At 37.0% G+C, this 16,750-nt stretch overlaps 1 protein-coding gene across 15 annotated transcripts in view; it reads right to left on the minus strand.

The window, feature by feature from the left end:
- LOC139964060 (sushi, von Willebrand factor type A, EGF and pentraxin domain-containing protein 1-like) overlaps positions 1-16,750 on the minus strand; it is a 495,975-nt gene that overhangs the window by 410,199 nt on the left and 69,026 nt on the right. The window contains exons 1-2 of one of the 15 annotated variants that reach the window (XM_071965398.1): positions 5,166-5,322; positions 3,513-3,650 (exon numbers count right to left, since the gene is read on the minus strand). The exons of 13 other annotated variants lie outside the window; for them this stretch is intronic. In XM_071965398.1, the coding sequence (XP_071821499.1) occupies positions 3,513-3,650; positions 5,166-5,247 (220 nt within the window). In that variant the 5' untranslated portion in view covers positions 5,248-5,322. Of the gene's footprint in view, positions 1-3,512; positions 3,651-5,165; positions 5,323-16,750 lie in introns of those variants that run through there. One more of the 15 variants, XM_071965402.1, reaches the window with a different exon arrangement.

Genomic DNA, 16,750 nt, shown 5'->3' on the forward strand with positions numbered 1-16,750 from the left:
GCGGCTCCGCTTGCTCACGTTATTAATTGTTCGTTTTCTAGTGGGATATTTCCATCAGAGTTAAAAGTTGCAAAAATTATACCTATTTTCAAATCTGGAGATCATAAGTTGTTTTCTAATTACAGACGTGTCTCACTTTTAACCACTATTTCCAAAATTGTTGAACGACTAGTGTATGACAGATTGATTACGTTCATTGATAAGCACAACATTTTAAATGAACATCAGTATGGTTTTCGGAAAAACTATTCAACTTATCTTGCAGCTATCGACTTAATTGATAGTACATCATGTGGCTTAGATAAAAAGATGTCTACTGTTGGTATTTTTATCGATTTATCAAAGGCTTTCGATACCATTGATCATTCTATTTTATTAAAGAAGCTTCTTGCTTATGGAGTACGAGGAATTTCCTATAACTGGTTTCAAAGTTATCTAAGTAATCGTATAAACTATGTATATTATAACGGAGTTACATCTGCAAGGTCCATTTGGAATGTTGGTGTTCCACGGGGTTCTATTTTAGGCCCACTTCTTTTTCTTATATACATTAATAATATTTCTCATTCTTCTACTAAGGGAAACTTTGTTTTATTTGCTGATGACACTACAATCTTATTTCAGAAGGATAATATAACTGATGCAATTCTAGAAGCCGAAAAAGAATTTACTCATATTATTAACTGGCTTAATGCAAATAAGTTGTCTCTGAATTTGTTAAAAACTAATATTCTTATATTCGACAATAAATTACATGATACTACTAATATTCCCATCAATATTGATGGCACTATTGTATTAACCACAGCAACTACTAAGTTTCTCGGTACTAGTATCGATTGTAACCTTCACTGGAAAAATCATATTTCATATATCTGTAGTAAAATTGCCGGTGCAAATGGAATTATTTATAGATTAAAACTTGTTCTTCCGAAAGATACATTATTGACTTTATATAATACTCTAATACTTCCACACCTGAATTACAATTAACTTGCTTGGGGAGGTGCAAATAAATCACTGTTGCATAATTTATATAAACTGCAAAAACGTGCAGTTCGTAACATTTGTATTGCGCCGTATATTGCTCACTCGGGTCCTCTTTTTAAGAGTCTGAACGTCTTAACTATTTTTGATTTATTTGATTATCAGCTAGGTATTTTTATGTTTAAGTTTAATAATGGAAATCTTCCTCCTATTTACAACTCATATTTTCATTATAGATATAATATGCATCATTACAACACTAGATCTATGTATTCTCTAAACATTCCATATTCACGAACTAGACTTAGACAGTCCCAGATTCGCTCAAGTGGTGTTACTCTCTGGAATTCATTCTCATCTAATCTCACTGAATTGAATATTACTTTATATACTTTTAAAAATAGGTTGAGGAAAAAATTGATGTCGACTTCATATTACATATAATTATTTTCTTTATTTCTTTTCCTTTCTTTTTGTAAGGGGTCAGACTCGAAAAGCTTTGCTTATTCTGACTCCTCTACCCATCATATGTATATATGTATATATATATATATATATATATATATATATATATATATATATATATATATATATATATATATATATATATATATATATATATATATATATATATATATATATATATATATATATATATATATATATATATATATAATTAGAGAAAACCAGAGAAAAAAGATATGACTCATAATTGACAAATTAGGAGTAAGTTTTAGAAAATATATTGGAATTTTCGGTCCCCCTGGGACCTTCGTCAGCAATACTTGGCAGTCGAATGAGAAGTACAAAATGTGACACAATGAAAGTATGACGCTAGATAAGTGTAAGTTGCAATGATGGAATTAAAACCAAATACACCATGACCATACAGGAAGCGGATTAAGGAGCAAAGAACGGATTACATATGCTTGTAGAACTGGTAGTTGTTAAGGGGTCCCAAGTCTTTGTTGAGGCCGGTGATGTGAGACTTAATACGAAAGATCCAATCGATTTCTTTACGTTTACGTTCAGTAGTTGATTTGAAGTTCGAGGCAATTAAAATACATTTTAGGTTTTTTAGAGAATGACCATGAAGATTGAAATGTTCGGACACTGGGAATCCTGCAAAATTATCACGAATAGATTTTTTTGTGATTATTAAAACGTAAGCGGAATCGGGAGCCTGTTTCACCTACATAATTGCCCTCTTTGCAAAGTACACAATAGAAAATGTAAATAACATTAATAGAATCACAAGAGAGGGAAGGGGGTCTAAAACTAAAGTCAACATTGGGAATCTTGACCACGGTGCCTGGGGTAATATGGGGGCATATTTGGCATCTAGGTTTACCGCAAGGAAAATTGCCTGCGGAGGTGGAAACTGAGCGGGGGAGTCTGGAGGAAGTGAGAAGAAATTTAAGGTTAGGGGGTTGACGAAATGCTAGCATGGGGGGTACCTTAAACGATTCTCCTACAGACTGATCGTCTTGAAATACAGCAAATTCCTGTTTGATGGAGCGAATGAAAGATTTGATGAGGGGGTTGTAACTGGTAACGAACGGAATGCGTGTGTTGGGACTTTTAGACTTGTATTTTAATAAGTCCTCACGGCTCAACTTGTCGGCCCTGGAAATACCCTGTCTAATTAAGTGAAGGGGGTATCCGACGTTCAAGAAATAACCAGTTAATATGGATACCTGGTGTTTAAAATCTCTCACTTACTCCTTATTTGTCAATTATGAGTCATATCTTATTTCTCTGGTTTTCTCTAATAATATTTTCCTTTGGAGTAAACGTGGATTTTCGTTTTATATATATATATATATATATATATATATATATATATATATATATATATATATACATATATATATATATATATATATATATATATATATATATATATATATATATACTGATTTTGGCATATCATTTATGATATGTAAGTATATTAATTTACTATTAATCATGTTATAAAATATAAATTAATGTTGATGATGATGATAATGATGATGGTACAAATAAACTTGAACTTGAACAAATAAACTTGAACTTGAAAAGTGTGCATACAAAGGCATTTTAGGTTTACGCAAAATAGTTGAACATTATTTTGCAGAATTAGAGATATTACATTAACATTGAAACTTGTCTAGCAAAATCATTAAATAGATAATTAGTCGTTAATTTTGTCGGATACAGGTAAAGAAAAGGAACTAGTACATATAGTTCATTATTGTCTGATAAGCTTAATGGTTTAAACTTGTGACTTGAGAATATAAATCCTGTTCGCACATTGTCTCAGAATGTTGTTTACATCGCTTAATGAGCACGCGAGGGAATGGCGTTGCCTGCAGTGTTTCCAAAATACTAAATGTCACTCGCAATTCCTCTGTCAGGCGTCGCCACATATCGAACAATACCAACTGATTTATTTTGACTCATCCATTAGTATTGACTAATGCTCCAGAAACCATTAGTCAATCCTAAAGACGGCTCTCGGATAAGATGTTTCAGATCTTACTTACTTTTCTTGAGGCAGCTTGCACCACAGCGGCCATCACATTCACACTTCCTGTTCTGATTCCTACAGGTTCTATCTGATCTGCATGCTCTTTCACAAGGCCGTCCTGCGGCGACTTCATCACGTACGTCACATTGTAGCGCTATTGAACGAGAAGAGGAATCTTATTTTGACGTATCCCCCAATTCCCCAATTCCACAAAATACGTTTTAACCACTGAAACTTATAATCTACTGATAATTTCGAACAAATTGATGGAAACACTTTAGATTTTATCAAATCCCCTAACCTATGATGATTGACAATGGCTCAACCATAATTCGTAGGGAGGGAGGGGGTGGGGCTAAGATGTTATGACGTCCTGGTGTAGTAGTCTAATGGGAGGGTAGGGGTTTTTGTTAAGATATAAAGTGGTGATATATTTTTCAACGTTTGTAAGAATGTGAAAATGAGAACTTTCACCTTTCTTTATGGGGAGCGGTCAGTCCAAGGGGGTGTTGAGAAATTTGATTGATTTGGTGCTTAGATCAAAACTGATCCAATATTTAGTAATTTATGAAATAGAAATCAACTGTTTAGGTTGTACTGCAAATTTTTTTGGAGTGTGTTTGCAATATTCTATCAGTCGGTATAGGGTGGGGCATGAATCACCATTTTATACTAATTCTGTTACCCCCCCCCCCCATCCCATCTTATACGCGTTCACACACACGCCCTAGAAGTATAAGTGATTTCACCCCTACATGATTATCGATTATAGATCATTTTTTGTAGGGACTTAATTCCGATCCACATTGTGTTCAACACTCATGACGTCACAATTCTTCAATTTTTTATTAACATTCGGGCATACTTTCGTTGAGTAGCAACATAAATAGTTGTATATGAGCGCAATTATTACATCACTTTACAAAATGAAATCAACTAAGACCCAGTCCATTTTTACCTCACCATTTCTTTCGAATGATACCTCACCATTTATACCTCACCATTTCTTTCTAATGATACCTCACCATTGATACCTCACCATTTCTTTCTGATGATACCTCACCATTTATACCTCACCACTTCTTTCTATAATGTTTATACCTCTTAAGTTCTTTATAATGATACCTCACCATTTATACCTCACCATTTCTTTCTTATGATACCTCACTATTGATACCTTACCATTGATACCTCACCATTGATACCTCACCATTTCTTTCGAATGATACCTCACCATTTATACCTCACCAGTTCTTTCTAATGATACCTCACCATTGATACCTCACCATATCTTTCTAATGATACCTCACCATTTACACCTCACCATTTCTTCTAATGATACCTCACCATTTATACCTCACCATTTCTTTCTGTAATACCTCACTATTTATGCCTCACCATTTCTTTCTTCTGCCTGGGTTAATAATGTGCATATTTAAGTATTGTCACAACATGATATAAGTTTTACTTTGGCTAGGTGTTGAACTGGAATCACCTGCCGTTTATGTCCAGCTATGAGTATAAACAAGACACAGGCCCAACTATGCAAACACACACAGATTGGCTTACAGATTTAAAATCCACTGATATCTTTGCAATGCCTATAAATGGAAACCTTTCAAATTAGGTGGGTATGGTTAAAGATAATTGTATTAAATATATATCTTACCATTTGTTTCTTGGATATTCCCAAGGATGACCACAAGTAATAGCAGTTGTAGCGTCCACTTTACAATCATTGTAACCAACATGTACCTGGTCAGCACGGCGTTCACGAAATGTATTAATCAATGCAGTGGAATTCTGTGCATAGAGTGTCAACTTAAGGGATTGTCTTTTGAAGAAAAACAGAAAAACCAGAGTGATTTCCTTTGAACAAGCTTTACTAATGTTTCCGAGATATCCTGACGTCATTGGGTGTTGGTTTCTTATCACTGCTGCACCTGGGATGACCTGTTTGCCCCGATCAAGGGTTTATTTCACAATGTTATTATTTTGTGATTTTAAAAGGTACTTGATATATCAATCGTCGTTAGTTTTAAAGTTCGTTACAAGAGGAAAACCAGAGCCATAGAGCGAACAGCGGAACAGAGGGAAGACTTAAATTGCCCATACTTTATTAATTGGTCAAATCTACATTTGCTGTGTCTACGTTAGGAACCTGGGCAGAACTTCGGTGTTCTGGCAAATACCTTAGGCTGGTTCCTCAATCTCTTCTCTGCGCATACAAAATCTTCAACGTTTGAGCATAACGAGCTGGCTTCATGAACGCGATGTGGCATGTGCTGTATGTTGGGTGCAAACGTGGGTCATACGAATAAGAGGGACGGTGCTATTAGTGTCATTGGAGAACTTCAAAGCATTCTGGGGACTAAGCAAGTTACATTCTACTATTATAAACAGAACTATGCACCAATCAAAACTAGTTGATACAAACCTTAGCCGTATGAATACAACACCATGCAGACATTCTACTATTATAAACAGAACTATGTGCCAATCGAACCTAGTTGGTACAAACCTTAGCCGTATGAATACAACAGCATGCAGACATTCTACTATTATAAACAGAACTATGTACCAATCGAAACTAGTTGGTACAAACCTTAGCCGTATGAATACAACAGCATGCAGACATTCTACTATTATAAACAGAACTATGTACCAATCAAAACTAGTTGATGCAAACCTTAGTCGTATGGATACAACAGCATGAGGATATTTTTTGGTGTGAGGACGCGTACAAGGCCTTAACCCTCAGTACAACCTCTTGCATTAGTAGCTAAACCAGGTTTTCAAAATGCCCTGACTACACACCATATGGCCTACATGTCAATAAAGGTGAGCACATGTCCATGTGTACGAGAAACGTCAACTATGCTAGAATACAAATGGACTTATCCTATGTATTGTGGGGAAGATTATCGATTAAGAGCATTAGAATATTGTCATACTCCCCAACGTGTTTGATGCAGCAAATATGTTATAATTACGCAGGTACGAAGGAAAATTCCTTTGATTAATATCATATTTCCGATACTTAAGTAAATGGTAAACCTACCGTATCTACACTTTAATTTCACTTGACAAGAAATTAACTGGCTATGGTAATCACGTCTTTGTACTCTCAGAGGAAAACAAGGATCTTAACCCCACTCAATGGATTGGACGTTAAGGAAAATCTACAGTACTTCAAACGAAGTGGGTGTATGATGTACTTCCGGAGTTATGACCTCATATATGATGGTCATAACAAAGTTTGGAATGAGAACTTCAACTCCTTCTATTTTAATTTGTATAGAAAGAATTCGAAAACTGAGATCGGTAGCAGAGTGAAAGTAAGATGTTCCTAAGAAAATATACCACAATAAATCAGTGGTCTATAATATATTAAGCGCTTTACGAGACTCATTTTAGAACAAAAATTTGATCGACATCAGTACATTTTTGTTTGTAAGTATTAATTGTAGCTGAATATTGATATTTCCAGTACACTAACACTATATCTAGTTCATAACAGTAACTATGTTGGCATGAACCTTTAGATCGCCATTTCTTAAATTCAAGAGAGAATGAAACTATATTTGTGTTATTTCAATACACCAACATCGAATAAACAACATGGAACGTGATATTTCACTTAATCGTATTACTTTATTTTATCACTGTGTGTATTACCATATGTGTCACGTTTTTTTTTATTTGTAAAATGAGTAGAATATTAAATCCCAAGCAATTACAAGAAAGGTCACCCACTGCATCCCCATCCCCCTTTAATTATTTAAGTGTCTTTCCTTGCTACAAATCACACTTTCCCTTCGCCATTCATGTTTGCATAAGCTAAGTATCTTTCATGGAATTATGGAATTTAACCTACACATGCAGAGATCACTTTCGTCAAGTAAACATTTAAGTGTTTGGCTTTGAGGAAATACGTTTTCCTCATAAAAACGACCCAACCCGTTATCAATACGAAAACTATTCCAAATAACACCACAAAAAGGTTGAATTTCAGTAAATCAAGAGATTGAAAAACAGTCAGCTTAGATGTCAGACGAGTGTTGAAGTAATTGGAGATTATGTTTTTATAAATCGCTTAACTTTAGAAAAAACAAAAGGTACTTCCCCAAGCTTCCACCGGCAGTAATAAATCTCAAGTATCTGATAATACACTTCCTGTTATTGGAAATCCGTAATACATGGTAACATCTACCAATACGGGTGTCCCTGGCATAGGTAAACATCATGTTATAACGTCACATAAGTACTATACATGACATCAATAAATATAACATGAGAAAGATAGTGATTGTACAATTACGTACAGAATCATCTCTGCAAAATGAAGACACTCAGATCCGAAATATAAGAAAAATGACAGAAAACATTGGCTGTCATTCTATCTTAAATATTGATGGGGAGGGGGAGGGGGGCTATGCTCCCTTCTATTGTCAGTCGGAATGGCTCAGTCGTATGTTGTATTCTGCCGGTTAGGAAGGACGAGTCACGAGTGAACCCTTCCCCTTCCTCCGTTTTTAAACTGATAATATTTATGACTAGACTTACTTGTCGCAATACATGACAATCCACAGGGCCATCGCACAGACAGGGTCTGCCGCGTGAACAGTCGTCAGCGGTTACACATGTCTTCATACATGTTCGATAGAGTGCCGTAACCTGTGCTTCGTCTCTATTGCATTCTGCAACTAAAATATTAGTTATCGTTGGAATTGACTGAGAATTAACTAATAGCTTTAGGTGTTAACTTAGAGTTACAAATTTGAAAGATGTGAAAACCTACCATTGGTGCTGTAAGCAACAGCCTGGGGATTGCGAAGAAAAACGCGAAATCAGTACGTTTGACCTATACCCACGCCCAAGAGAAGGATTTATAAAGCGTGGGTAAAATGAGGTTATAATTACACGGCGATCTTTACGCCTTTGTACTTTACTTACCTCATGAAATTACTCTGAGTTATGTTGTGACTTTGAGTCACTTCGATCATGGCCAGAAATATTCATATATTCTTTTCTTTCGTCTGAGGTATAATTCTTAAGTAACCGAAAATTTGTTCAGGTATAGTGGCTTGCGCAAAGTGGTAAGGGGTTTATATGTGTCCCCCATCCACCCCAACCTCGATCGTCAGTCGGAATGTTAACTTTTAGTCTGGAGAATATGCTAGCCACTCCAATGGATATAAAACCCTTTTTTATTAGCAATTATGAGCACAACCTTGAGAATACTTTCAACGACCCCCTGAAAAGCCCCACCTCTATTACATTCTTGATTAGCACCTGGCCCTGTCATCAAGCGATGCCCTTACCACAAGAAACATCATTGGTTACGTTCCACTCTTTGGTTTCTAGACACTCCAGATGGGCGCTATCAATTAGTACGTATCCAGAACAGAAAGAGAAAGACGCAGTTGAACCAACTGTTCTGCTTACAGGGTCGTATATAACATAACTTTCTCAGAAAGTTGTCCGTTAGGCATGGAAGGGAGTTCAGAGCTTTTAAATAACAGTAAATATTTAACCGTTCATAGAAAACGATTATAAATGTTTTGCTTTAAAGTTACGTCCATTCCTATGTAACGTAATTTGATTATATAATGAAACAGCATAAGACGCAGAGAACAAGTCACGTTAAATGGAAAGTTTTATTTGCACCTATACCTAGGTCACTGACTGCTAATTCATACATGTCTGAGACACCAGTGGACTAAATCGTAAGCATATGATTTACTAACGCAGCAATATGTTTTTGTTCAAAGAAGATAAAAAAAAAACTCAAATCACCTAGTATATGGTACACATAGAGTCATAAAGCCCATTGAACACGACTAGGGGCCGTCTCTGCGATGTTGCTAGGGTCTTGTGATTGCGGGGTTGGCTGGGGGGGGGTGGTGGAGGTTACAATATCAATATTCCAACTAGAATCATAATTTTCGAACTGGTGGATTCGTTAGGAGGGGTGCCGTAACGCAGGTTCGAAATTTACAGCAGTATAATACGAATGGGTTGTCAATTCTTTGTACCTTAAATAAGGTTAACCTGCTACTTTATTATAGTAATATCATGAAGTGCTAAATCAAACGCCAATTGGCCATATTCAGACAATTGTAAAGTGCTCGTAGTATTTTCAACTTTATTATGGGTTGTGCAGGGGGTTAGAAACAAGATTTGGGTTAATTGTTAAGTCGAATTTCGTGAAATCTTGTAATCATGTCAACCTAAAATTAGAAATATTAGAAATCGCCTAATATTATTGACTCAGAAATCAGAAATATCCTGTCAAGAGTGCTATCATCTTAAATTACTTAAAGCGGTTGCATATATTAATTTTCCAACTATCATATATCTGACCACCGGTTCTCCAACTATTGAATTATTGGGTGAGAAAAACCCCCTCCCTGTAGCAGTACGTCCTTGTTTCATCTGAACTAAGAACTTCCCGGCAACTCGCCTCTCTCTCCACACCTGCCTCTTCCATTCTCTCTCTCCACCCACCCACATCTCTCCACCCACGCCTCTCCACCCACTTCTCTTTATTCCCCTCTCTCTCTCATTATATATATATATATATATATATATATATATATATATATATATATATAAGGTTGTAAGGGCAAAGCGACACAAAACGTGAAAGAGTCATCCAAAAGATAGTCTCTAACGGTTCCATTGACCGCAAGTTAGGCCAAAACCTCCTGGAAAACGACCCAAAACCTGGTCGCTTTTATTTTCTGCCTAAAATTCACAAAGAAGGCAATCCCGGGAGGCCCATAATATCGGGTAATGGCACAGCGACTGAAAAAATTTCCAAATTCGTGGATCTCCTCATCCAACCTCTCGTTTCGGCCCTACCGTCCTATGTGCAGGACACTACGGATTTCATCCGGAAAATTGGGGAAATAAAAAATCTTCCCTTATCTTCTCTGTTAGTAACCTTGGATGTGTCTTCGTTATACACAAATATCCCTAACGAAGAGGGCATTTCGGCCTGCACAAAAGCATTCAAACCAAAACGTGGCAAAACCCCCACGAAGAAAGAATTGGCCGAATTAATGCAACTCATCTTGACCAACAATAATCTGGTATTTGGCAACAAACACTACCTCCAAATTCATGGCACCGCAATGGGTACCAAAATGGCACCGTCTTTTGCCAACATCTTTATGGGAAACCTCGAGAAAGAATTTTTATCTCGACAAAACGTGAAACCACACACGTGGTTACGTTACATTGACGATATCTTTATGATATGGACCCATGGTGAGGCAAATCTAAAACTCTTCATTGATGACATAAACTCGTTTCATCACACTATCAAATTCACTGCTGATTTTTCTGGACTTGGCGTTCACTTTCTGGACACCACCGTGACCCTACAAAATGGTTCACTCAAAACAGACTTGTTCAATAAACCCACGAACAAGCACAACTACCTCTTACCAAGCAGTTGCCATCCACGTCACTGTACCAGAAATATTCCGTACAGTCAAGCGTTGCGCATTCGACGCATTTGCTCCTCTGAAGTCGATTTTGATTCACGCACTAAAAAACTGTCACAACACCTCCTAAACAGACAGTATTTTCGGGGTACTATTGAAAATGCCATCAAAAAGGCTAAAAGCAAACCCCGTACCGAAACATTGACGTACAAAACTCGTCAAACCAGTTCCAAAAGGGTACCATTGGTTACTGAATTCCACCCTGGTCTCCCACCACTGGCTAATATCATTCAGAAGAATTTTCACCTACTTCAAGGCACCGAACGCCTGAAATCAGTATTCCCAGAATTACGTGTCATCGCTTTTAAAAGACCCAGCAACCTACGGGATATCTTAGTTCGGGCATCCTTTCGGGATGACACCCCATTAGGGGAAAGCATAACAGAAACTACAGGATCATCGCCCTGTACACAAAATTGCAAAACGTGCTTACTTGTCGATTCGACCGGGGCCTTTCAGAGCAACCAAACCAAACGCACGTTCCAAATTCGGCACAAAATTAACTGCCTATCCAAAAATGTCATTTACTTCATCTACTGCAATATTTGTAACTTACAATACATTGGAGAGTCAAAAAACACTCTTAGAATGAGAATGACACAACATAGATCGGCGATCAAAACAAAAAAGATCTACCAACCTGTTGCAAATCACTTCAATCTCCAAAATCATTCAATTGAGAATTTTGCGTGTTATTGCCATTGACCAGAACGATTCTTGGACAGATAAATCTAGGAAAGCGAAAGAAAATTTCTGGGAACTAAACCTAAAGACCACGGCACCATTCGGTTTAAACATCAGAAACGATTTGCCGTCCCAGATAAACCAAAACAATTCCTTTGCAATTACGACGGAATCGGATTAAAATAATCCGAATTTCTAAAACTTCTGCTCAATTCAGCAGAAATCAGTAAGTCGCTTTGCCCTTACAACCATGCCGACATCTCCTCTATAAAAGAGTTTCAATTCCTGCTACTCCTTGTCACTTTCGGTGATCATGCACTGAAGAAGAGCTAGTTTTGCTCGAAAGCTCTGCAAAAACCAAACATTGGCTGTTTTACTTCCAATCACTTACCTAATTCAATTATTGTATCTCACTCGAGATCCAGCCTTTCTCTAAATGCAGCATAGTTGTTTAACAGTTTTTCCGTTATTCCTATATATATATATATATATATATATATATATATATATATATATATATATATATATATATATATATATATATATATATATATATATATAAATATAAATATATATATATATATATATATATATATATATATATATATATATATATATATATCATGGAAAGTACACAATGTATCATAACGAAAGTATGACGTCAGAGCATAAAATTGGTCGCTGATGGACTTAATAAACCATTACTATACAGGAATCGGCTTATGGAACAAATAATTTGAAGAATGGAATAACATACAGGAGTGTTAACTCCTATAACTAGGAGTAACTAGCAGTTTTAGCTCAGTGGTTAACGCCGGTGCCTTCCAACCATAAGGTCCACAGTCGTCCAGTTACAGAGTTGTTGACAATTGACAATTCAAAATAATGGACGTTAAATATGAATCTAAGAGACTGACTTCGCTCAGCTTGCAGCTTTGATAAGCCAGTAAGGCTTCTTTTCGAGTTCCTGCTTGCAGAAGGATTTCAAATACATTTAAATACCTACATATGTTTGAGGAAATGATTCTTTAGGGGTCCTAAGTCTTTGTTAAAGCCCGTACGTTCACTACGGATTTGAAGTGAAGAAGCAATGCATTTTAGGTTTTGAGAAATTATCTACGTAGATTTATATGTTCCTAATCCTGCAAAATTATGACGAATTATTTTTTTGTGTGATTATTAAAACTTAAGCGAAACCGAGAACCTGTTTCACGTACATAAGAGCACAGTAAAACATATAAACCTCATTGCTAGATCACAAGACATTGGAAAATCATAGTGTCTGGGGTAATTGTGGGGACATATTTGACAACGAGCTTTTCGCAATTGAAATTATCTGCGATAGTGGAAACTGATTTGGGAAGTCTTGAGAAAAAGAGTTGCAAACTAATATTGGAAGCGGGGGGGGGGGGGTGGGGGGATGGGAGCGAGACGGCAAGGTCTGAGGTTGTTATTAATTGCAAATAATAAACTTTAAGAGTCTCTGGCCAAATTTAATTCACAAGGAGAGCAGCAATGCATTTCAAAAGGTAAGTTTACTCTCACTTACTAAGGTACAGTTTTTTTTTCGTACAATTTATCATAACAAAAATCCGATAAAAGTGTAAAAAGTATGGAAAATAGATCAATGAAGATACTTAATTACAGTTTTGTTACAATATACCTTGTAGTGTAGACACCTGTCTACTTGTTGAACTGTATGGTAACCGTTCATGACAGCCATAATCTCTAGGTCGATGGTGGATATCAAGTCACTCCTTCTGCATCTATATCACTGTAGGAGATGATGATGTCTGTCTTCGATTAATCGGCTATACAAGACGATAATGGCGGTGACCATTGCCCTTGGTAGTTACACCGTGATTCTTGGTTACTGGATGCGTGAAAACCAGGGTTACATTGGACCGTCACCTTTTCATTCAGGATATACGCATGTGGATTTAATGTATTTGCAGATGCTCTCTTGTAAACCCACCTGCCATTTGAAATATTTCCCGGTGTTGGGCAGCGGATATCTGTTATGAACAAAGAGTATAGCAGAAAGGTGGAATTAGCACGTTTGTGGATGACTGTTCAAACTGGAAAATATGAAACAGGCTTAATAATATGGAAAAGATTGGAATAGCATGCGGAACTTGGAATTATTTAAAAGCGGCGGTCTTTAAGCTACAAATAATACTCATTGCAGGTTGCCAATCATGCAAAACATACGATCACGTTCAAAGTTATTTTCTGCTAATTTATTGTCTCCTCTTGTAAAGTAGCTATGATACGCGATGATACGCCGGCAATGATTACGAGGCCCTTCTGAGTCGACTGAATACTTCTCGAAGGCTTTCAAACGCGACTATTGGAAGTGAGAGATTGAGAGAGACCAATTTGTCGGAGGATTGTATACATGCCGTTGGTTGGTTGAAATACATACCTTAAAAAAGCTGATTGGTCACACTGAAAACTTAAATTGGTTCACCGACTAACATAACGTTAGTCCATCTGGTGCCTCTCCCGACTAACAAAGCCTTATTCAGTTGCCATACCGACTAATTTATTCCTTAGTCAGTTGGATTTCTTAGTCGGTCATCTTAGTCAGTCAGCTTAGTCGATCAACAATTTCTTAGTCGGTAAATGTATATTAGTCAGTTACATTAGTTGGTGACATTAGTCGGTCTTTACCGACTAATTTATATAAGCCACCGACTAGTTTATAGCAGGTTTAACATTAGTCAGGATGGTGCCTCTCCCGACTAACCTTTCTTAGTCGGTATCGACTGAAGAGTTGCACTGACTAGAATCACTGAAAGAATTAAACGCGACTAGTTTCACTGACTAGCATCACTGAAAGAAAAGAGAGCAGAAGAAACACAAATAATGTGTACGTTGGCAGTATTTATTTCTGATAAAACTTCTGATGTCTACAGAGGCTGACTTTCGACAGACAGAGAAGAAATCACTGTAAACAAAAATCTGAAAATCTGATTTTATTCCAACAAAGTTAAGACAAGTTAATGGATCAAACATGAATCGCAAAAGTATAGCACTGCACAATAATGCAAAGTTGAATCTTGGGCAAGGGTTCCTCATGACTTTCGTTCTAAAGTGGTACCCCAAATCGACATCAGTTAAGTCTTCACGAACAAAGAGTGTTTCTCTTAACTACAAATGGCCTCCCACTTGTCTTCAGGAAGTCAAAATCTGCACCATTATTGACCTGTGAACAGAAAATATGATATACGTGTAAGCATAGATACAGATATAGAACATGATAACTCACATTATCATAAACATACATTTACATTAAAATTTTATAACATATTGGGAGGTATACATTTAAATCTAGGTCCCTCAAATTATAAGCCAGGAATAGCAGCTTTCCCAAATAATTATTAGCTTTGCACAGCATAACACCAAGTTATTTTTCAAATCTTAATAATTATGTTAATCATGTTAATAATTATCCCAATAGACCGGGAGCCCAGAGGGTTTGGTTAGCTGGGAAGGTAACCAATTGCCTTGTACATCACAATGTTCACAGTGAATTCCTGTATATGAAACCAGACGACTGGCAAACCGACTGTGGTGGGTGTGGCTGGGAGAGCAATTTTAAAGTCACCTGATAGCTAACCTAGATCAGTTTTTATGGTAACACATGAAAGTAAGTACAATGTGTCAGGTATGGCCCCAAGAGCAACAAATGGCCATTGCCAGTAATTATTGGTGGTGGGGTACCCCTGCCAGTGATCTATAATTGACCCCTCAAAGCTGACCTAGGTCAGCTCATGAGGTAACCACTTGAAACCTACTGGAAAATGTTGGTTAGAACTTCAGATACAACTGATGGGCATTGCAAGTAATTTTTATTGGTGGGGTACCCTTCCAGTAGACCCCCAAAATGCCCATCCCCCATTGACCTAGATGAGCTCATGATGTAACCATTTGCAAACTACTGGAAAATGGTATCACTTCATATGTAAGGGATGGGCATTTCCAGTAATTTACATTGGTGGGGTAACCCTGCCCGTAGACCCCCAAAATGCCCATCCCCCATTGACCTAGATTAGCTCATGGGGTAACCAGTTGAAAACTACTGTAAAATGATTGGCAGGACTCTTTATGTAAGGGATGGGTATTTCCAGTAATTTATATTAGTGGGGCACCCCTGCCAGTAGACCCCAAAAATGCCCCCCTAGGTCAGCTCATGATTTAACCAGTTGAAAACTACTGGAAAATGATTGACAGGATTCTATATGTAAGGGATTGGCGGACTCTGGCAGTGGTGGCCCACCAATATAAAATACTGGAAGCCCATTTTTACATATAAAGTGATACCTATCATTTTCCTGTAGGTTTCAACAGGTCAAATCATGAGCTCACCTAAATGGGGGTCTATTTGCAGGGGTACCCCACCAATAAAAATTACTGGCAATGCCCATCCCTTGTATCTGAAGTCCTAACCAACATTTTCCAGTAGGTTTCAAGTGGTTACCTCATGAGCTGACCTAGGTCAGCCGTGAAGGGTCAATTGTTGATCACTGGCAGGGGTACCCCACCACCAATAATTACTAGCGATGGCCATTTGTTGCTCTTAGGGCCATACCTGACACATTGTTCTTACTTTCATGTGGTTACCATGAAAGCTGATCTAGGTTAGCTATTAGGTGACATTAAAATTGCTCTCCCAGCTACATCCACCACTGTCGGTTTGCCAGTCGTCAGGTTTCATATACAGGAATGCATTGTGAACATTGTGATGTACCAGGCAATTGGTTACCTTCCCAGCTAACCAAACCCTCTGGTCTCCCGCTCTACAGATCAGTAAAAATTTGACCAAACTTATGAAGCTTGCACGTAAATGATATACTAGACTGTTTTTTTTTTTAAAACAGGTTATGAAAAGTATCTTTAATATCATTAAACAGTTGGGTACAATAGTTAAACTCACTCTTCCATCTTTTTTCTCTATGGTACTTGTTCCTTTGCTTTTTGGACTCTTGGATAAACTCTTTTGTTCTGCGAAGGGTACCAATATATCATCTTAAAACATGTATTTAAGCCATAT

This window comes from Apostichopus japonicus, chromosome 22, assembly GCF_037975245.1.
Source record: "Apostichopus japonicus isolate 1M-3 chromosome 22, ASM3797524v1, whole genome shotgun sequence".
Lineage (NCBI taxonomy): Eukaryota > Metazoa > Echinodermata > Holothuroidea > Aspidochirotida > Stichopodidae > Apostichopus > Apostichopus japonicus.